The following is a 24,103-nucleotide window of genomic DNA, read 5'->3' as shown; positions in this document are numbered from 1 at the left end:
CGGGTCTTGTTGCCTTCTGTTTGATGTGCGTCCAACGACACGTGCCACTCAGCATCCAATCAAGCCACCTAATCCTTTTCCCTTTTTTATTTTATTTTTTTAAAATTAATCACATTCTATTTTTCGAAAGCTAGTTTAATTTAATCACATTCCCTCCTTTTAAAAATAGTAAATATAATTTTGGTCAGCTTAAAAGTAATATATAATTTTGTTCACCGAATTTTTTTGTTTCGGTTTAATTCTCTAAAATTTTTAGTAGAGGTTGAATTCTTGAAGATATGCATACAAAAGAGCTTTGTTAAGAAAGGTTGTATTTATTTACTAAAAAAAGTTGTATTTACTTTAATAAATTCTCCGTTCTTAAAATGATATCTTCTATTATGTCAAAACATACATTTTTTTTTTTGTTATAGTGAAAACATACAAACAATTCTGTAGAGAAGATGGTGGAAAATAGACTTAGGTGGTTTGGGCATGTAGAGAGAAGACCGGTACACACTCTGTAGTGAGGAGAGTAGACCAGATGGAGAGAAGACAAACAATTCGAGGGCAGAGGAAGACCCAAAAAGACTATAAGAGAGGTTATAAAAAAGGATCTCGAAATTAATGGTTTGAATAGAAGTATGGTACTTGATAGAACATTATGGCGGAAGTTGATCCATGTCGTCGACCCCACCTAGTGGGATAAGTTGTTGTTGTATAGTGAAAACATACACAAACTATATTTTAAACCCGTTGGACGAGTTTATTTAAAATATATGAACATAAATATATTTATCAGTTTGTGTGTAAAAGAAAATATAGGCATTTATTTTTAGTGTTCATCTTTTTATCATGTGTTTGTAATATATAATTATTTATTTTTTAAAAAACTTATTATTTTTTCTAGAATATTTTTGAGTGGGATTGAGCCAGTTTTTTTATGCAATCCGAAATCCCGTACCGACACGACTTCTTTTTTTTATATTAGGTAAATTCTGAAAATTGAGAAAAATTGGAAATTTTGGGCAAAAAAAGAAAAACAGAAAACAAATGAAATAGCACAAATGTTTGGAGAGTCTGAAAAAATAAGAAGAGGAAAGGGCAAGAAATGTTTGCGCAAACAAGATGTTAAAGTTAAAGTTTAATGGTTCAGAGGTTAGATTGATAATATAATAATTTTTTTGAGATTTTATTTATTTTTTAATCGAATTTAAATTAATCATAATTTTTTTATTAGAGAATTGGAGGATTAAAAAAAACACATATTAAAATTTTATGGAGTGTTAAATGGTTAGTGTCGTTTACCTGAAGGGAAAGGAGAAAATGCAACAGTGGTTTGTCGGTGGCTGTAGTTTGGTAGTAATGGTTGGAGGCTTGCCGTGATTTTTATTGGGTGGAGATGAAAGAAGGATCAACTGGGGGCAAATTCGAAAAGAAAACGAAAAAAAAAATCTAAGTCTTTGATTTCAAAATTATATAATCCAACTAATGAAAAACATTTATTCATGTTTTATTTGTAAATCTAATATGGGACAAGTTAGATTAATTAATTTTATTTTGTTTGAAATGATTTTTTATTAACTATTTATGTTAGTGTTAATATTGACTTTTAGAATAATATTAATTATTCGTGTTATTATTATTTTAAATAATTTTGATTATAAATGGATTATTAATAAATTTTGCAATAAAAAATTTTCAAGATAAGACAATATTTCAATAATTATGAATGTGTATGCAATTGCATGCTCAAAGTTCCTAACACATGGCATGGATACTTTTGTGTAGAAAAAAATATTTTTTTTGTAGGTTTTATATGTAGGATGGTTTTACGAGACACTAGAAAGTGCTTCTGTCTTCTTGCTAGTTCTACTTGAAGACGTATTGAATGATAATGGACTTGTTTACTAATTTGTTGTGTTAAGGACATATTTTATGATTTGTTAAATTGCATTTGGCATTAATACCTTGCATGTTTTTTGTAAGAGGAATTCTCAGCCAATATTAACAAAAGATGCAGGAATCCTCGGAGCCAAGACATGAATTTTGGGTGGGCCAATATTAGACATAAAATTAATTTAGTTAGTTACTATAAGTTATTTGAGTAAGTTAGTTGGTTACTCAAGTTATAGTTACTAGAAGTTATTTGAGTAAGTTAGTGTTGGTTACTCAAGTTAGTTATTTTCTATCTTTGTATAAATACATCAACTTTGTAATATTTTGATGAATGAATAAATTGAATGAATCCTAAAACTATTTTTTTATTTATCTTCCATTTCTTTCATTCCTAATATGGTATCAGAAGTTTTTGCTTTCGTGTCTCTTGCTTTCTATTGAATCTATTTCTGGTTCTACCTGGTGGTGTAGATAGTGTTGTTAGCCCTTGCTTTGTGGCGTTCAGCCTTGACTTGAGGAGGCGTGTTGCGAGTCCCATATCGGGTGGTTCACATTGATGATTAAGTTCTTATATAACAGGCCACCTCCTTATGAATCGTTTTTTAAGGGAATCTTGCGGATGTCTGGTTGGTTCTTTTTTTTTTTCTCTCATGGCCATGGATGTCATTGATGATTAAGTTCTTATATAATTGGGCAGGTCATCCCCTTATGAATCATTTTTTAAGGGGACCTTTCGGATGCCTGATTATTTTTTTTTTTCTCTCATAGCCATGGATGTCATTGATGATTAAGTTCTTATATAACGCCACCCCCTTATGAATCATTTTTTAAGGGGACCTTTTGGATGCCTAGTTGGTTCTTTTTTTTCTCTCATGGCCATGGATATCATTGATGATTAAGTTCTTATATAACTAGGTTGACCATCTTTTTTTAAGGGAACCTTTCGGATGTATGTCTGGTTGGTTCTTTTCTTCTCACATGGCCATGGCTGCCATTGATGATTCTAAACCCTTCATTCTTCATTCTTCTAACAATCTTGACATTGTCTTAGTTTCTCATCTTTTCATCGTGTTCTCGGCAAAGGCTTAGTTGCTGATGTGGTGTTGTAGATGAATTGGCGTGGAGCGGTTGCGGTGCTCGTTTATGCCACCGCATTGTGGTACCTCTTCGAGCGTGTCAGTTACAATTTCTTGTCCTTCGTCACCAAAGTTTTTGCCAACAAGCTTTGATGCTTGCTTTGGACTCTTGGAAACTATCGAAGTTGGTCGAAGATTTCTCAAAGTTTTTATTTTGACCAATATATTTCCAACATGTTTTGCTATATTTCATGTTTTCAGATTTTTTTTTTCTTTTCTTTTCTCTTTCTTCTTTAATGTTGATGTATTGTATTCTTCAAGCTAAAAAGCTTGTGAGGGTACTAGATATAAAATTAATTTAGTTAATTATTAGAAGTTATTTGAGTAAATTAGTTGATTACTCAAGTTATAGTTACTAGAAATTATTTGAGTAAGTTAGTGTTGGTTATTCAAGTTAATTATTTTCTATCTTTATATAAATATATCAACTTTGTAATACTTTAATGAATGAATGAATTCTAAAACTATTTTTCATTTATCTTCCATTTCTTTCATTCCTACTAACAAGTACATGCATCTGGTGACTCACGGAGAATCGGTACAGTTAAGTATGTGGGGCCTGTAGAAGGCTATTCAGACACATGGGTTGGAGTTGACTGGGACAACGGAGAAGGCAAACACGATGGATCCATCAATGGTGTCCAGTACTTTCATGCAAAGTCAGAAAGATCAGGGTCATTTGTTCGTGCCCACAATCTGAACCAAGGGATTTCGTTGCTGGAAGCTCTTGAAAGTAGATATAAAAGTGAATCTACAAAAGATGAAGATGAAGAGGGTATATCTCTGGCTTAAATTCATTTGTAGTTAAAACGTTTATATTTTGGGTCCATGTGTGAGAATGAAAATGATTTCATTTTAATTTTTGGGATGAAAGAAAAGAAGTCAACTCACTGTAGTTGAGTTATTTTCTCTAGCCCTGTTACCAAACTATTACTGCATTTGTTTTCTTTTGTTGTTTCATTCTTTGTTGGGTTTGGGTGGAGGAGGTTGACATGTCTTGAATATGTGAGTACATGTGGGAGGATACCATTTAGTTTAATGCTAGGTTCTATTGTAAACCACTGTGAAATTGGTTGCATGGTGCAGGATTTTAATTAGTGCTATAATTTTGTAAGTATACTTTACTAATATAAATTCTCAAAATTATGCAAAGTAGAGACAATAGTGGTAGAGAAAATCCTCTTGAGAAATGTACACCTGGCAAATTACTCATTTTGAATTTTGAACTGTATACTCTTCCTGCCTATTGATATATCTATTTCCAAACTGTTAGGAAGTTGATTTCATATGAAGCCTTGAGACCAATTTATGTTCTGTCAGTAATATTTTCATTTTTTCTTTTGGGCTAAGAATGGAGAAGGTATCCATTATTCTATTCAAAATTTTACACCATCCATTCAAAAATAATTTTTTGCATTCTAGTCTCTCTTCTGTACAATTATTTTTGTATGCATTACACTGACAAAACCTGGAAAATAATATGTAATTTTTCTTCTTTTGTTTGTGCAGATGATATGTATGTCCTTTCAACAAGCAACCAGCGAGTATCTGTTCAACTTTTGGGTAAAGATAAAGTTTATGATAAGCTAAGTCGATTTGAGAAGTTAACCAGTGTATCATTGTCATATATGGGCATTAGTTCCCCTGGAATCCCATCTCACATTAATAATACAGTGCCAAGTAAGCTTGATTCTAGAACACTTCCATTTCTTTGCTAATATCAAGATGAATGCACGTCAACCTAGTGATATCAGTGATTCTGTTTTATTTTTTGGGATAAAATTGCAGTATCAGTGAATTAGTTGCTTATACCTTAAGTTATAATTGGAAACTTTGTTTATTTGATATCTTCTTCCATCCTGTAAGCAATTTCAATATAGGTAATGAGTTCCCTTGCAATTTTCTCTTTTTTGATATCTTCATGATCCTTGCACTTTAACCACCTTTTTTTGTTGATAGATATAAAAGAACTTGACCTGACTGGGAACCTTCTTTTGGAGTGGAAGGTATCTTCTGCCACCAGGTTTTTGCTAGTTTTCAATCCTGGCTACTGCTGCAGCTTCTTGTTTACCTTTTTTCTTTCTTTTTTTTTTGTCTTCAACATACCATGCAAATTTTACCAAGAACTTTGATGGTTTTGTGTTTGATTCAACTTATTTTGGACAAATAATAACTTTCTTTTTACAAGCTTCCTAATAGAACTTTTGAAGAGAAAAAAAATACAATTACTTTGTGGGAGATAAGCTTTCTCAAACTTGTGCAAAAACTTGATATGTTTTTCTATGGAGAATATCTTGTTATGAGCATAGTAGTCCTTGCCCTCTTTTTTCTTTTATCACCTTTTTCTATTAAAAAAATGCTACACTAATAACGTGAAAATTCCCCTTTTACTTATTTTGTATGGCCAACTATTTTGTTAGTGATTGATTGAGGGTACTTGCCATTTTTTTTTCAATTGATCTCTTTGCAGGATGTTGGCACAATTTGTGAACAGTTACCTGCTCTGAGGACAATCAACTTATCTAACAACTTAATGTCACCGTATAAATCAGAGCTTCCATTACTGAAAAACATCAAAGTTGTGGTTTTAAATAATACTGGTGTAGATTGGGAGCAGGTTCCCTCTATCTTTTGTCGACTTGTGTTTCTAGCATAAATTTGCCTAATGTATAAATAGGATTTGCTAAATATTTTCTTTTGAATTGGGCAAGTTGAGCTGCTTAGACAATCATTGACAACAATTGAAGAGCTACATATAATGGCAAACAATATAAGCAGAACACTGGTATGTTGTCTTTGATTCAATAGGCTTGCTAAATATGTTAGAAGCTGTAGGAATATATGTCTTCCCCCAAATAGCCTACTGGCTAACATGGAGAGCAGTTTAATAAACATTGGAATGTCACAATCTTTTAAGTACCTCAAGATGTTCATTTTGGGGCATCTGAAGAACTGGCCTACCCTTTCTCCCATTTTGGTTCACCACGCCACTAGATTTCCTCGAGTGATGGTATTATCTTCAGTACTTCTCAGTTTATAAGAGCTGTTGCACATTGAGATGTTTTGTTGAATGTGTTTTCTCTTATCTGACTGACTGACCACTTTGATGTCCTACAATAATATCAGTTTTGACATTAAAATATGGAATAAATTTTAATTTTTTTTCTAAGATGGAAATAATCCATTTGTACTAGGTTTTTCTCTTTCATGATTGATTTTTATGTTGCTCTACAATATATGATCAACTTTATTAGAGTATTTGTAAATAACTGTGAAAACAGTTTGCAAGGGGTGTTAGCAAAAGCTAACAGCACTTCAGTAGTATTAGGCTATTAGTAAATACTCCTTTGTAACTAACTTTGTAACTAACTTTCAGATTCAATAATATTAGTTCCCTTTCTCTATATTTTTCTCTCTCTTTTTCTGTTCACTAAGTCTAAAAAACTTTATAATATAATTACTAGCATTTTTAAGCCCTCTAATTTTCCTTTTCTGTTCTGCCCAGTTCATCCTCTACAGTTCAGGGATTTCATTATTTGCAGCTGTTGAATTTGGAAGATAATTGTATAGATGAATGGAAGGAAATCATGAAGCTGTCTCAGCTAAGATGGTTGGTAAAGACAAAATTTTGTTTAGTTCTAGAATACAGTGCTGAGTCCAGTTGGAACTGATGCTATCTTAACTTTCTAACTTTAACAACCAAATCTGTTTCCATGTTGATTAAACATAAAATTATCAGTTATGACTTGATCTAACTACTTAACAATTTAGTTAAGTCATTACCATTTCAGTTAACTACTTATTGTGAGTGGTTGGTGTTAATGTTAGGAATCTTGTAATTATGTAATATATTGTGTAGATCGGGAAATATTGTATTTAGGGATATTATGAGCTGTATAATTATGTACCCGCTATCCACTGTATGTATGACTCTAATTGTAAATAAGATCCTCTGCTGTGTAGTCAAGACACACGGATACGTTCACACAATTTCTCGTTTTTCTCCCTATGAGAGCAGTTAGCATGATGGTGAAATGTGGTTAAAAGTCACAGGTGGTACCGGTATCACTGGAACTGATTGTATCTTAGAACTGGCCATAAGTATTTAGTTTCTTTCTTGTTTCTGTTTTGCCTTCCCTAGAACAGTGCCTCTGCTTTTGGTTAATTTGTTGGTGAGTCTGTCAATTTGATTTATTTGTATTTGGTATATTTTGTTTTCAGTTTGGAGAAGCTTTACTTAAACAGGAATTGCTTGAGTTCTCTCTTTTATCCTGATAACGGTGGGCGGTATGAATCAGAAGTTACGTGCTATAAACCCTTTCAAAACTTACACTGCCTTCTATTGGGTAATATTATGCTTTTCCTCTTGATAAGTATCATTTTCAACATACTGCAATGCAATCTGGATTGTGGATACCAGCTGAAGTCTTTCAATTCATCATACAGCTAATAACAACATTGGTGATCTGGCCTCTGTTGACTCATTAAACTTGTTTCCTAATTTGGTGGTAAGGTTTATACTTGAAGTGTTGATTATACTTGCGTATTTTATTTATAATCATGGCATGGATGCTTTGCTGCATCTGTAATGATGAATCTAGGACTGTTGCCTGCTATGACTTTGTTTGGATAAACCTCTCAATAAGTACTTAAAAGAATGATATCATTCATGTGTCTTCACCCAACAACTTAAGCTTTTGAGATAGTTGGCTCATGGCATGATATTTCAGAGAGATGAGTGAGAAAACAGAGAAAAGATAAAGGAAAGAAGGATTCTGTTATTGGTGAATGAATTACAAAGAACAAAGGAGAGAATTATTGTTCCAAGGATTTCCCCTACCTACGACAGAGCCAATGCTTAGTTCCAAAATGATAGCAAATCAAAATCCCTCCTCTTATACCCTCTCCTATTTAAGCTAATTCTTTACCTCTAACACTTTAAAAGCCCAAACATAACTATTGAAACTAGCTAATTACTATCGAGCCATATCACTATGACTTGTTACTGCAGTTTACTTTATGGTGGAGAATACTGATCTACTGGAGAAGAGGATGGGATGTCCTCTTAAGAAAAACAAGAAAAGTAGAAACCAGGAACCAGTAGAAAGACATACAAACAAAGCAAAGCTTGCTAATCTCTTTGCATATCCAACATCGGAACCTCTTTGAAAAATCCATTACTGAGCACCATGAAGAAGCCCCCCAAAATAGTTTGAACCAGTTCATTTCAAATGGACAGTTGCAAATATTTGTTCTTTACTGTACTCTACTTGGCAATGACTCAGTTTTTCCCTTTGTGTGTGTGTGTGTGTTGTGCCACATATGCTTAAGCAAATTGAGAGAAATTAACTTGCTTATGATATGACTTATCTTTGTCCATCTCCATATGGACCATTCTTTCTTAATGTTTCTTTTTTCCCCATTCTCTTTGTTTTTCTTTTCCACTGGTTTATTTTAGAGCAGGTTTTTACAGATGGTAGATTCTATTCTAATTATTTATGTTCAATAACAATGAAGGATATCAGGCTTTCTGACAACCCAATTACTGATTCTGGAAGAGGTGGAGTTCCAAGATTTGTTTTGATTGCCCGTTTAGCAAAAGTTCAGATATTAAATGGAAGTGAGGTATGACAGAAGATATCTCTGTTGTTTATTTGCTTATTTTATATACTCCTTAACCAAATGTAATGTATTCGTATCTGTTTTACCTTTCAGGTTACTCCTCGTGAAAGGAAGGACTCTGAGATTAGGTATGTTCTTCTCAAAATTCTGTGCTTTATATATACCGTTTTGGCAATTGAAAGTCTGAAGCATCCTTTATGGTCATCATTTCTGTGTATTGTTTTGTCATGTATTTTATCTAAGCTTTTTTATTAGTGTTGTTCTTGAGTTTATCTTATGGATGTTCAATTCCACCTGCTAGTATATGTTTGCAGAGATTATTCGAACTTATGCGTTGCTCCTGTGTTCTCTAATTGTTTGGTTTTGATATTAAGTTTATGCTTATTTGGACTAAATAATTCATTGGAGACCTGGCTTGTTTGCCACCGTGCAATTCAGTGAAATTCCATTCCTATCCTTGTCATTCCATTGGGTCAGAGATGAATGACCTTCTTAGCATTGTGTGTTAAAGGTGCCATCTCCTTCTTGGATTGTGGGTCATTTGTGGGATGCCTCTCCTTTCCAAAGCTGGTCATATGCCTTGTATTGCTAGATAATTCTATTTCATGGAATCTAATTGCTTCTATCCATTAACTTTCGATCAATTATCCATTAACTCCATTTTTTAGGGTGTCTCCTTCCTAGAACTTGTCTCAGTTAGCTTGCTTTTCTTTCTTGTCCATGTCTCACATTAGCAGCTGCAACTATAGAAACCCAAATAATCTTTATTCTCACGGGGACAGATAATACACAGCAAACATCACAAATACAGAATACCCAGCCAAAACTGTACGCAGATGATGGAATAAGACATAAAATTGATCCAACCTACACCTGCAAGTTGTGTAAGAACCCTGCTAATGACAAATGCAGCCTCCAGAACCTTTCTATGATCAACTTGTAGTTTCCTGTACCAATACCACTGCTGCATATACCTAGAAGTGTTTGAAGCTGATTACTCCATAAGCATGCAATATTCAGATTTTTTATCATTGGGTCACACAAATAATTCTTAAATCAAGGATTGTTGTGTGAGAAATAATTTAATATGTTTCTTGCATTCACTATTAAGAAATAATACTTTTGTGGTTAGATTCCTCTTTAAGGACTGGCTATTAGACCCTTTTTGTATTCTGTCAATCTTTATACATGAGATATGTGAGCTTTTTCAACCATGCTTACCTTTTAGGTTGAGAGTTCAAAGGTTTACATCTAATTAGAGTTTAGTATGAAGCAACGTCATCTTTCTATTCTTAAAGATTATTTAAATTCTTTTGCAGGTATGCTCGGCTTGTGGTCTCAAAGTTGCATGCTAGTCCTGAAGAAATCAAATAGCATCCCAGGTAAATTCATACCGGCAAATAGTATTTGAAACCTTTGCTCTAGCTTTAATGTTCAGTATGTGTTGTGATGGCTATTGAAAGCTGGATGATGAATATGCATTTATAAAACAATAACTCTGGGTTTTGATGGAATTAAAGGAACAAATATGTAATAACGGTTCAGGTCCTTCAAGATATTTGGATTTTGAAATTGGGTTAAAAATGTTGGTTGAGTCTAGTGAAAAAGCTTGATTGGGAATTCAATCAATAGGAATCATAGAACTATGAGGAAGAAAGGAAACCTAGGTTTTACACCTTCAGTTCTTAGGTATTGTGATACAAATATCCATGTACCTCTATTTATACTAATATTTAATATTCATCAACATTGTGAAAATATTTGGAGTGATTGAGTCATATTTAGTGAGGTTTATTTTATTTTATTTTGTTTTATCTTTTTATGAGTTTACTTGTGATTGTGATCTCTATGGCTTTCCACTGTCCAATGTATAGTTCATGTGGTCTGCTAACAAAAAGCACAGAATGCCTTCTTGGTTGAATGTTTTCCCAAGTAATTGGGAGATATGTTCAAGCTACTGTGAAGGAAACCTTGCTATAAAATAGGTTTAATTTGTCAACAGTTAAAAATTGAAAGAAAATGATTCCTTTGCTGTAGTTTCTAATACTGAGCTTCCTTCAGCTTTTACTCGGCAACAATCAAATAATATCCATATGATATTGAGTAGTGTCATTATATAAACTTGTATGTTGATTTCACTGCCATTTTGTGACAACATTTTCAGCACTAGATGGCCACTTGCATGACCTGTTCTAGGTATCTAAAATAATGATATAGCAAGTAACAAGAAAAAACTCAAAAAAGCTCAGGTAAAGAGAGACACCTTTGAGGACGTGAGCATATTGCTCCAACCTGGAGAACCAATGGACTGCATGTTGCATAGACACAACTTTTGCCTCTTTGTTTTTACCAGAAACTTAATAAGGGTCTAACAAAGACCGTTCTAATGTGAGACACACTTAGTGCTCACCAAGAGTCCTTTAAGATTGTTTCAATAGAATCTTTTCTGCTTTACAATGCTTTCTTAAATGGTCACTTTTTTTTTTGCACAGAACACATGTCAGAAGAGTTCTGTTACTATAGACTTGAATTGAAACTGGATCTAGATGGGATTATCAATTAAATTCTATCTCATGGTGAACAACATTTTGAGAATATACTGGTGCACTTCATTACAGGTTTTTAGAGCTTAAGAAAATTCATGGAATTGAGGATGAAAGACCTTCAATTGGAGCTACTGTCCCACAAACAATCAGCTCAGGATTATTGTGTATGGACTATGGATGTTAAGTTTGAGCATTGACTTCTTTTTCTGAACTTGCAATAGCTTTAATTTTGATATAGAGATTAATGCAGCAATTACTCTGAATTGTGTTGGAGCATCCATGGGTGAGAAGCCATCATTGACAAAGAAGCTGCCAGCAACAACTACAGTTGAATATCAATACTACTCTAGTAATGAATGTTCAGTCTGACAAGATTCCTTCTGATTACCTTGTTTTTCTCAGGTTGGTAAGCTGAAATTTCTCTGCGAAAGCTTTTTTAAGCTGACGTCCATGAAGCTAAAATTATATCTTCCAGAAGAGGTTTGTTTTTATTAGGAATAAGATGTGTTATTTAGCATCATGTTTGCCTGATTCAAAATTTCTTAAATGAGAAGCAGAAACTCAAGAGAGTCTTAAAAAATCATTTTAATCTACCCTGATTGATGCAAAAACATACTTGATTATTTCTCTCAAGAAATTTTTGTAAGTAAAGAAACTATGCAGTGAGCATCATTTCTGCACAAAGAAAAAAAGGAATATCCTTTCTTGATTTAGTTACATGTCTTTATACTTGCAGGGTTCTCCATTTCCCATGCTGCTTGACAATGACACTTCATCTCTTATGGACCTTGGAATCGGCAATGATTCTATTATCCTTGTAGATGAAGAAAGTTCATAAATATACCAGAAAAATTGTGAAAAAGCTTCTCTTGTGTTGAAGACTGTATCTTGTTCTGATTAGCGGCGATTACTCTTGGAAGTATAACTCTAAAAATAATATATTTGTAAGCATTTTGTTGGGCTTCAGTTGAAGGTCTTATCAGGGGTTTTGATGCACCATGTTCATTGGATGATCAGTTCCATTCCTTGCCGCAACTGTTTTCTGTAAATCACTAGTTATTTTGATTCAATTGCAAACAGATTTGGGTCTTGTCCTCTGACAGATTCGAATCGTCTTTGGAAAATGACCATAAAATTGGTAACAAAATTATCGATCAATATAACATTTCTTTTTTAACTGAAAGAGCTACATTTTCCCACCTTTATATTATAAATGAGTCTACATTTTTAAGCACGAGAACATCTTGTATTATATTTCCATTTTCAAATTTTGCAAATTTTTCTTCATTTAAAAAAATTACATTATTTTTGTTAACAAATCTTATCTTTCTCAGGTTAATCGCCTTATGTATAAAATAGTAAAAAGATTATAATAGAATATATTATTAGAATGTAACGATGAAAAACATTATTTTATGATTCCTAATATTTCATAGGAAACAACCAAATTATCTACAATGGTAAGCAAATACTGATGAGCATTGATAAATGGTAAGGGGCCCAGTATGTCTATGTGGATAACATCAAATATTGGTTGATGTGCTTTGGTATTACAGGTGGGGCAGGGGACGTTGGTTTGTTTGGTTAGGTCATGTGATTCACAAATTAAATTCTACATTGTATTTGATATATGGAAAAGTGGCACAATGTCTATCTATTACATTGGTAGAAGAATGGTCCAACCAAATGTCTATGTGGATAAGATCAAATATTGGTTGATGTGCTTTGGTATTACAGGTGGGGCAGGGGTGGTTGGTTTGTTTGGTTAGGTGATGTGATTCACAAATTAAATTCTACATTGTATTTGATATATGTAAAAGTGGCACAATGTCTATCTATTACATTGGTAGGAGAATGGTCCAACCAAAGTGCCAAAGATCAATCAGGAGGTGTGAGAGAATTTGTACATTGGGATTGAATTAAAAAGTAAGAATTGATTGATGTTGCATGTTTGTGTAGAAGGTAAAGAGTAAACCATTGATCACTTTAGCATACCCTATCTGAAATAGTAAACAAAGAAATAAAGGGGCACACATGTTCGGTGTACTTGCTGAAAATTGGGGTTAGTTTAGTTGGTGGAGTGTGTAGGTAGTTGGTTGATTGCACTGGTCATTCAACTTTGGCCGTTGTTTTTGTTCATTCGTCGTTTTCGTTTTTCTTCTTTTCTTCTTTCTCCACTTCCTGTGCGGTTGTAGTTCTTCTTCTTCCTCTTTCCTTTGTCATTTCACTCTTTGGTGCTTATTCTTCTTCTTCTTCTTTCGTGGGTGTTGGTCCTTCGTTTGTGATTTTTCTTGTTGGTGGCTCCTGATCCTTTGTTGTTGGCCTTATCATACTTATTTTTTGTGCATTGTGTTGCTACTCATTCGTTGTTGTTATTGTTGCCTTTTTGAATGAATGATTGTATTGTTTTGGATGTTGTTAACATTGGTTTGATGTTGTTGTTTGAAGCAATGTCGCAGACAAAAATAATATTTTTTTGGAAAAACCTCATACGGATTAACCCATACAGATTGCAGATCTGTATAGTTTTTTTTATTGAATAATTTTTTTTTCTAAATTTGGTTTTTCAAAATTTTTGTTTACATTTTAAATATATATTTGTCAATTATTATTTAAATTATTTCGTAATGTAATATTGTTTTGTAATGTTAGTGAAATTTTATAATTTTTTCTAATTTATATGTTAAGTATTGATTTTATTTATAAAAAAAATATATTAGTTATTACTAAGATTAGATTGCTAAAACAAAGATTAGATTATATTAGATGGCTAAAATTAAGATTAAACTAGTGAAACAATTAATTTTCAATATTGTTATATTATATTTGTTTAACTTAAAAAAAATCGAAACAAACATTTAAAAGATATTAAATTTGTTACTTATAACAAATATTGAAATCATAATTAAAAATAATTTAAATTTTTTAGTTAAAAAAATATTTAAACGAAAATTTTAAATAATTAAAATTTGTTATAAAAATATTAAAACAATTTTTAATTGTACAATAAATTTGTTAGTTATAAAAAATTATGAAACCAAAATTTAAAATATGATAAAATTGTTAGCTTAAGATAATGATTGAAATCAAATTTAAAAATATATTAAATTTGGTAGTTATAAAAAATATTGAAACCAAAATTTAAAATTTAAAATATGATAAGATTGTTAGTTTAAGATAATGATTGAAATCAAATTTAAAAATATATTAAATTTGATAATTATAAAAAATATTGAAACTCAAATTTAAGATATGATAAGATTGTTAGTTTAATATAATGTTTGAAATCAAATTTAAAAATATATTAAATTTGGTAGTTATAAAAAATATTGAACCAAAATTTAAAATATGATAAGATTTTTAGTTTAAGATAATGGTTCAAATCAAATTTAAAAATATATTAAATTTGGTAGTTATAAAAAATATTGAAAACAAAATTTAAAATTTAATTATTAATAACCATAATAAACATTAAAATACATAATTCAGTATACACAAAATTATTTTAGCAATCTAATATTACTTTTACCAATCTAATTACTAAATTAATTCTTTAGCAATCTAAGGTTAGTTTTAGCAATTTTTAAAAAGATTCCTTTTTTACCAATCTAATTACTAAATACATATTTTTATTTTTTTATACCACTGTAAAATAATATCACCAAATCAATATTTTTAAAATTGCTAAAATTATTAAAAAATTACACTACAAAACAAATTAAATATATAATTCAAAAAATTTTATTTACTATTTAAAAAATTTAAAACTTATGGATTGTTATCCGTATGGCCATAAGGATTGATGATCCATAACTCATATGTTTCTAAAAAAAATTTTACGTAACTCTTCTTCTCCGACGAATAATCATCAATTTTCACTGTATCCTCTTGAACAACGCACATACATCACCAATGACAAAAAAGGCTCAAAAAAATAGACTAACTGAAATTAACGAAAACAACTTACACTAAGGGTGTAAGATTTTGTGGAAAAAAGGTGCTGCAAAAATGAAAAACCAAACCTTCTATTTGTAATCAAAAAGAATATTTTTGACATTTTAAAAAATTGATGGTGTCCCAAAATACTGGGTGCCTCAAACGGTTGCCTTCAACTTTTTTAGAAAGCAGATAACATACTCGGTTTCATCATTTTTGATACATTTTAATCGATTGAGAGCGATTAAAGGTAGAATACATGTGATCCAATGTAAAGAGTACTCTGTGCAAGCTAGGAAGATAGAGTACATGTGATCCAAGATACAACCATCACGTATCATTCCTAAACCTTTAAAATAAATTACTTTTTACTTAATAATTTTTTTAAAAAATAAATTACTTTTCGTACATCCTTAAAACAACTTTTTAAGAAGAGTAATAGAAACATACTTTTTAACACTCCTTCAAACACATTCTTTAGTGTCCTTAAGTTTTATCCGCTATCATGAAAGCTGAACTATAAAGATAATAAATACATTCTAAACTGTAAATCATTTTATCAAGAGACAAATTTAAGTAAAATATAATCAAGACATTGTCAAAAAACATGGGTAAAACTCCCTGTACTTTCACTATTGTTTCCTCCACTTCCCATTGCATTATAGAAAGTCCATTCCAGAATACAAATTGTATTTGGGAATGAGCTTTTCATAATGCAATGGGAAGTGCAGGAATCAATAATGGAAGTGCAGGAAGCAACAGCAAAAATATTATGCACAAGCCCATACAAATTGAGAGGCATGCCTAATCTTCAATGCGGCTCAATGGGCTACAAACGCCACAGGCTCAGCTCAGGCAAGCATTTTTTTCTCATCTTTGCCGAGCAACTTCTAATTATAAAAAAAAAAAAAGAAGAAGAAGCAGCAGCAAAGCCATGACAGAAACTTTCACTGTTTCACATGTTGTCTTTCCTAGGACTATGACTTCAGAAAACACCGAGAACAATTCCTTTGGCAAAATTGTTTTGGGTACCCAACATTTTTGCTAGAACACTATCATAGCATGTGAAATTTCAATTTTGTCTTTCTCTAATCCCTACGAGACTTATGAATTAACAATTCGTATTGGGCTTCAATCCGTATGTGACACATAGGATTTTTAAAAAAATATGTTTTACGAATTAATTTAAAATTAATGGTTCAAGCAAGAATCAAACTATGACTTTTGCGTTATTAGTATAACGTTCTAACTAACTGAGCTAATAGATTAATTATGTTATAAAATAATTAATTATCTCTACATATAACACTAAAATTTCTAATGTATATTTAATGTACATGTAAATTTATATAATAAATTTTGTGACAATTAATTTTTATCTAATAATTAATTTGTTTACATATATAAATTGTAAATAAAAATCATAGGTTTAATAAAAATTTATATATGTAAAAGAATACATTATTAACATAAATCTACTAATGTATTTTTTGATCTTATTATAGTTAATTTTGATCTAATAATATATTTTTTTACATATATAAACATGTAAATATATCATTCAATTAAATACCAAATTTGTTTAACTATTAATTACTGTAACCAACATCTAAATACAATATTCAGTTAAATATCAAATTTATTTAATTATAAAAAAATTTAAATAAATTAAATGTATAAAAAAATTCTAAATAATTTATAATTTTTTTAAAAAATTCAAAACATACGCACTTCTTTTTTTCTAGAAACGAAAAACCAATGAACTTCACCGTATATCGGTAAACTGCTGGGTGTACCGTTGGGTGCCCCAAGCAGTTCCCTTCCTTTGGTCATTACTTATCATATGGATAATCTAAAATGATACAATAATATCTCCTCTAACAAACTTGCTATCATATTTTCTATAACTAATTAAAATTTATTAAAAACTATAAAATCATAAGTAAAGTTCTTTAAATAAAAATGAAACCTAAAAAAAAATTCTAATAAATTTCAACCAATAATGTGCAAATATGAATGTTAAAAAATATGTTACTGACATTCTCACATAATCAATATATCTTAATTTTAGCAAATGATATAGTTTTGTCTCCAGATTTCAGATTTCAGAGCCATATCTAACATTTGCCCTAGAAGCAACTCACCGGTTGAACTATACCCAATGTGGTTCCACCAGCGTGATTACACAAAGCTTGGGGAGCTTTGTTGATCTTGTAAGTGAATCTAATATCCTCCAACGTTATTCTTTCGCATGGCTGCTCAGAACTACAATCAAATTTCACAGCAACTTGCGTTGCAGATGTTCCATGAATGTCTTTGTATGAAATATCACTTATCTTCACCCCAGAGGCCTGTGAATGCAAATCCACAAAACATATCATATAAGTTCCCTATCAAGCTCGGAGTAACATTTAACTTAAATGTGAAATGTTATACACAACAAACAAGAGAGTAATAACATATCAAAATTTTAAATAAATACAAATAAAATAACAAAGACTTAATTCTAATTTATAGATAAGAAAGGCTAGCAACTTACTTTCTAAGCATACTGATCTTAGATACTATTAACTAAAATTTATGAAAAAAATACGAACTCTCTTAGTTTTAATTAGTTTCCATTTTTGTCTTTCACACCTAGCCAAACCCTCAAAATCTCTTATCACATTCTCTTTCACTTCTAACCCGTTCCTCTTTTTACCTTCTCACTGCTTTCAATTCCTCTCCAAAATAGTCAAGCTCTTTTGTTTAGAGATATTATGAATTGATAGATAAGGCATAAAAAATCAATGGAAAATATTATTGTGAAATTGAAACTACCAATGGAAAACAAAATTTCTAATTTATAAAAATTAATTTTTTTGAGGGAATTTATAAAAAAAATACTATTACTTAATATTGCTCTAGGATTTGAATTTGAGTTGTGCAATTATGTTTCGTCAATATACAGTTAAACATTCTATCTTTAATTGCCCTAAATGCATGAAACAGACCAACTCCAACTTTTGTTATTTTGAATTCGGGTACAAGCCTTTTCTTTTTTTTAGTTTCTCCAACGCAATAATCAAAACACAAATTAAAGAAGAAAAATTGAGGAAAATATGAGTATTAATTCAGTGGCCGCCTAGAGCTATGAAGATTCAGTAACAGCATAGCAGAGAATTGAAAAGGAACTATATACTTAGAATAAAAAAATCTAGCTATGAGAGGGATTGAAAAATAGGCAAGGGTTGTGTTCTTTATTTTTATGTTTTAAATTTTTAATGTGTTTCCATGGTTTTGCAGTAGTCCTAGAGAAGAAGATAAAAGATTTTTAATGTATTCTCATGCAGTTGCAGCAGCGCACTCACAAGTACCACTTGAGAAGATAGAAGACAAAGGGGTCGGGCATCAATAAATTATAAATTAGAATTGAATCTTTGTTATTTTGTTTTATACTTTAATTCAAATTTAATGTGTTGTCACTTTCATACTAGCTGTGTCTATTGTCTAACATCTCATTTAATTAGGTAAATGTCCGCCAAGTCTTACTCGCAAGGTGATTGTAGAAATTAAGTTGAATTACACTTTTGATCCTTTTATATTATAATTAACATATGATTCCTATCTCTTAGCAATTATTTAGTGTAGTAACAAAAAGTTACTTAATTAGTTGAATTTAAGTATTATAATTACGTCTTATTTTTTCTGTTTAAAATTATAAAATCTTTATTTTTGCTTAAATAGTTAGCACTTGAAATAAGAAGTGGTTTTATTAGGTAAGACAAATTTAAAAAAGTTTATAATTATATAGGAAGTCGGGAAATTTTAAGATTTTCGTATTGGAATGATAGTCGAATTTTAATGTTTGGATTAATGAATTTTGAGCAAAAGAGAGTTTAAGATTATTTAATCAATCCAACTTGTAAATTTTTTTAATAAAAAATTAAGGATTTGAAAGTTTTTGATAAAGAAAAACCAACAGAAAGAATTGATTGCTTTAGTTATTTAATGTAATGTATTGAGAAACCAAGACCTAGAACTAAATTTGAAGGATAATATGTTTTCCTTTTTATAATTGGTTATCAAACCTTTTATTATGTATTAAAATACATCATTAATTATATATATATATATATATATATATATATATATATATATATTGATGCAAGGATTGGAATATCTGTCCGTTTAATCAATAACTTTTATTCTAATAAAAATAAAATCATGATTGAAGAACAAAAATATAATCAAACCTAAAAAAATTAGTTTGGTCTACCTATTTTATTCATCTCGGGGTCAATTATGGCTGATTGAATTAAAGCAAAATTTTCACAGAGAAAAATAAAGCAAAATAAATATCCTGGGAGAAAACTCACCTGACTAGGGCAACCATTGCGAAATGGGCAATAATGTTGGTCAATTATAATGGGGTTTTGGACATCAGACATTGTTGCATGTTCAAAATGGACATCCTCCACAAATCCACTGCTTGGCCTCCCCCAAGACTTTATTCTAAAACCATTTTGAGTTTTAGAGAATGTGGCTTTTCTAACTGTCACATTTTTCACACCAGGTTCGTCCAAGTCCCATCCTAAGCTTCCAATGCTGTTGCAAAATTGAGTGAACAATAACAATAAATAAATTAGCACTCTATGTCAAATGTTATACAAAATAGGTTTAATATGTTTTTGGTCCCGTTAGTACTTTTTTCATTTTTGGTTAATGTAAGTTCATTTGATTTTAGTCATAGTAAGTTGGCGATATTTCAATTTTTGGTTTTATAAGTTTTTTTTTTCATTTTTAGTTATTGTGAATTTGTACTTTTTCAATTTTAATCTCTTTAAAATTTTAATTTTTTATTTATAATTCCCATAAGTCTGTGCTTACAATGATTAAAATTAAAATAACGCAAACTTATAGCAATTATAATGAGCAAAAGACTAAAATTAAAAAACCCTAAACTTACATGGATGTACTAAAAATGAATGATTTTTTGTACAGAAGTTAAAATTTAAAAAATAAGAATTTATAGAAATCAAAAACATATTTAACCGTATAAAATATATTATTAACACTCTCATTATTATATTTCATCTTAAAATTAATTCACACATTAAGTAAAACTTTCCAACAAATTAAATAATTGAGGCAAGGATGAGACTTTTCAATAAAATTCATATAAAATTTTCAAAAGAAACCTTATCCCATGACCAGGTCCGCATGCAACATCTTCAACCCACAAGTTTCTACAACCAGGGCCAACAGAGATGCAATCATCTCCAGTTCGAATTCTAGGTGCAAGGATGGTGACATCGGTGGAGAATTTGACGTGGATGCCATCGGTGTTAGGGCTGTTTCCATCAGCCATGAGCTTCACTCCATGCATTTTCACGTTGTGGCATGCATTGATCAGTATGTGAACCAGTTGACTATTAAGAGAAGTCAACCCAGTGATGACAATGTGTTCAGAGTTTGTGAACCCAAGTGTCTGCTTGTACAATAACAGAAAAAAGAAAACATTATTATAAAATTTTGATCAATTAATTACCCTGTAGACAAATAAGCAAACAATGTGTAATAGTCAAGTCTTATCACACAAGTAATTAATATATTAAAGTTACGATTGAATCCTTTAAATATTATGTGATTTTGATCCTTATAAAAATAATTTTTTTTAGATTAATTAAATCTATTTTTTTCTGATAAACCATAGGTCAAGAAAAAAAAAATCTAACTTATAGTTATTGTTTACGTGACTAGCTAACATTTTTTTTTCTAAATATAACCATTTAAGCTTTAATTCTTTATTTTTTAAAAATAGTCTTTATTTCATTTAGTGTTAGATATGTTACGTCAACTATGCATAATAACCATTACCTAAAAAAAATCGTTCAATTCTCAGTTTTATTCAGTGGATGACAAATTCTTGTCATCCGACAGGATCCCACACAGTTGCAATTTCCCAGAAAACTAAACACTCAATTTCTGGACCTACCTCTTGACACAGAAACATCACCCGAGACCGAGAGAATCTCATAACCTCATTGTTACGTTGAACCTCCTTACTCGCCATCTAGAAATAGTCTAATATTTTTATAGACAAAAAACAATATAAGTTTTTATTATAAATATATTAAAGAAATCGGGAACAGTAAAAGTTAAAAGGTTAAAATAGGTAAAATTAGTATGAATTTATTCTCTTGCTTATTTTTAAAACTTTTCAAATTAATTTTTTAAGAATATTTTATGGGAGTAATACTTATGCTTTATGGAGGCATAACAAATTATTTAACATATTCAAGTAAAAAAAATTGTTTGTGGGAAAAATTGTCCCCCTTACTTTCTATGTAGATTCGTGCTAGCATAAAAGTGAAAAATAGGATAAATAAAGATATAGAAGAGAGAAATAAAGTGAATGAAAATAATTATAAATTTAAAGTGATCAAAATAAAAAATTTTGGTTTAAAAAAAAGTAAAAAAATAAGAATGAGTAAAATAAAATAAAGAAAAGATAGAAAAAGAATCATTATTCATTTCTCCTCAACAGTTAGCTAGACTCATATCCTCTTTATTAATTTCTTCCCTCCGATCCCATACATCTATTATACCAAACTCACACATCATTTCTTATTTTTTTCGAACTATTTCTGATTTCTTTTCTCCACTTCTTCATTATTTCCACCATGTCGCTAATACTCATTGAAAAGACGCTTAATACCCCAAATTTTCCACAGCCCATTTACTGCATCTAAGTCCTTAACCGAAAAGAAAACAACCAAATTAAAAGCAATATTAATTTTTCATATTTCTCTATAAACCTTAAAACCAATAAAAATGTTAATGAAGTTAATATTTTTTTTTCATAAGCTACAATAAGCTTATATATAAATTAAAATCATTTTTATGGGAAAAACTCTCACGTTTATTTTTTGTAACATAAGTTAATGTTGGTTTATAAAAAAATTGTTTTCTTTTTTTTTACTCTTACATATGCGAAGAAGTTTATCTATAGTGTTATATGATTAAATTACCTTAACATGCAAGCATTAGTGATTACCACTGGTTCCCAAGTATTGATATTGATATTATGATATCTTCCTTCTAGATTCATATATAAACAAAAAAAAAAAATCTTATATATTAAACTTAAATATAAACAAATCTAATTAATTTTATTTAATATTATCATTTCTAAACAACCATTTATTTAATTCTAGTTCTATTTTTAATGACTTTTGTATTCATGAAAAATGATTTAAAAATAAATTTATTTTTTTAGTTGAGATTAATAATATAAACAAACTTTTTTGATTAGTATATAGTTAATTATTTTTATTCATATATATAGATGTGTGTGTGAGTTGAAAGGAAAATTTGTGCATGCATGTAACATACCGCAGCTCCAATAGGGCAATTAGGGGTGGCTTTGTACTTGCAATCCCACAAGAAACTGCCTCGGGCATCAAGCACCCCACCATGAATGGAAACCCCACTAACTTGGTCAAAGGTCAACCAATACAAAGAATTCCCCACGAACGTGTATTGGGAAGGAGCCACCAAGGTTCCACGAATGGTTATGGAGATAGCACGGTTCGCACATTGCCCATGGAACGTAACGGCACGTGCTATCAGGAACCTCCCTTGCGGCACGTGAATGCCTGCGGGTTTGTTCGAACTACAAGCTTTGTTCCACGCGCTTAGGAATGCCGCGGTTGCGTCCGTCGCGCCGTCGGGTTTGGCCCCGAAGTCCACCACGTTGTAGGAGGTTGCTTTGGCTGAGGATGTGGAGAACCAGGTACATAGGACCAAGAAGTGCAATGTGTGAAGAGCGAGAAGAGAGAGAGGAGATGGTTTTTTTGTCGTTGTTGTTGGGTTTGGCATTTTGGAAAATTGTTAAGTGAAGTGAAGGGTGTTTTTTGAGTATATGAATGAGAATGTGTTGAAGAAGCTAGAATAAGATTGAGAGGTAGTGGTGAAGGAGAGTCCAGGGCAATGGCAACGGTTTGTGAGGGTATTTATGAGCTAAAAGTAAATTATATATATTTTTTTTTAAATTGCATCTGAAACTCTTTTTTTGTTTTCTTCTAAAAAAATCTCTTAATTATTTAATTCAAATTACACTTCTTATCCCTCCTAAATATTTTAATATTTTTTTTTCTCTAATTGGATGTGAACTCACCTTATTGGTACGCATGTATTAATATTTTTTTAATTTAATTTTTTTTATGCGTGTTGGGTTATTTTATTGGTGCATTTTTGTTGGACTTATTCCCAGGAATGTCTATTGATTGAATATGGTCCTTTGTTTCAAAATTTAGTGTTTTACTCCTGCATTTGTATTTTTAACTCCTTTTTTTGAAATATTTTTTTTATGGTTATGTGTTTAATATAATGTCTCAACTAAGAGCTGTATCTTCTTCAAGTATTATCAACAATGAAGTAAAAGTCAAATATTAAAGAAAAAATTGTTATTACATTAAGAAAGGTTTATTCACATGGTCAATTATTAATTTGTTATTGAATATTTAACAAAGATGTTAGGACAATTTTATTTATTCACATATTTCAATTGACGTTAGTTAATAATATTAACACAAAGGGATAAAAGTAATGTAAAAAAAGAAAGAGTGCAATTTGAGAAAAATACAAGGAGTACAAGTGTAATAAAGATGTTAAGATAATTTCATCTGTTTACATATTTCAATTAACATTAATTAATGATATTTACATAAGGAGGATAAAAGTAATATAAAAAAAAGGAGTATATTTGAAAAAACACAAGGGATGAGGGTATAGTTTACTCTATAAGCTAAGGTTAGCTTTTAATTTAATTTTGATGTCTTTTATATAAGGGAAATCTTAAACAATGTCTTAAGGGCATTGATTAAAAAACTTAAAAATAGAAATATTTTAATAAAAAATTATGTTGTTCATAATTTTTTTTACGTTATCTTATAATTTATATAATAAATATTTTTCTTTTAATTTCTTAATTAATATCCT

At 30.5% G+C, this 24,103-nt stretch overlaps 1 protein-coding gene and 1 pseudogene across 2 annotated transcripts; one reads left to right on the top strand and one right to left on the bottom strand.

Annotated features, from left to right (window-relative positions):
- The first annotated feature begins 3,518 nt into the window (after positions 1-3,518).
- LOC114388167 lies at positions 3,519-12,359 on the top strand (annotated as a pseudogene). The gene is made up of 15 exons (XR_003661455.1): positions 3,519-3,789; positions 4,524-4,694; positions 4,974-5,020; positions 5,485-5,632; positions 5,726-5,808; positions 6,497-6,624; positions 7,236-7,360; positions 7,461-7,522; positions 8,532-8,639; positions 8,730-8,764; positions 9,956-10,018; positions 11,255-11,346; positions 11,433-11,509; positions 11,585-11,662; positions 11,919-12,359. The product of XR_003661455.1 is annotated as a tubulin-folding cofactor E-like (transcript).
- A 4,722-nt stretch (positions 12,360-17,081) lies between these two features.
- LOC114388567 (polygalacturonase-like) lies at positions 17,082-23,094 on the bottom strand. The gene is made up of 4 exons (XM_028349113.1): positions 22,496-23,094; positions 20,299-20,588; positions 19,477-19,705; positions 17,082-17,469 (listed from the first exon to the last, which is right to left on the bottom strand). The coding sequence occupies exons 1-4, from the start codon at positions 22,979-22,981 to the stop codon at positions 17,248-17,250; spliced, it is 1,227 nt and encodes a 408-aa protein (XP_028204914.1). The 5' UTR covers positions 22,982-23,094; the 3' UTR covers positions 17,082-17,247.
- Between the last annotated feature and the right edge of the window lie 1,009 nt (positions 23,095-24,103).

This window comes from Glycine soja, chromosome 15 (genome assembly GCF_004193775.1).
Source record: "Glycine soja cultivar W05 chromosome 15, ASM419377v2, whole genome shotgun sequence".
Taxonomy (NCBI): domain Eukaryota; kingdom Viridiplantae; phylum Streptophyta; class Magnoliopsida; order Fabales; family Fabaceae; genus Glycine; species Glycine soja.
This window is presented reverse-complemented; position numbering and strand designations above follow the sequence as displayed.

Bases quoted from the DNA above. Each gene is read 5' to 3' on its own strand.
- LOC114388567 (XM_028349113.1), bottom strand. From the start codon at position 22,981: ATGCCAAACCCAACAACAACGACAAAAAAACCATCTCCTCTCTCTCTT. The intron at 19,706-20,298 runs GTTTCTTTTGAA...ATTTTGCAACAG, and splicing joins GGACCTGGTCATGGGATAAG to CATTGGAAGCTTAGGATGGG. The intron at 17,470-19,476 runs GTGAGTTTTCTC...TTGCATTCACAG, and splicing joins GCAATGGTTGCCCTAGTCAG to GCCTCTGGGGTGAAGATAAG.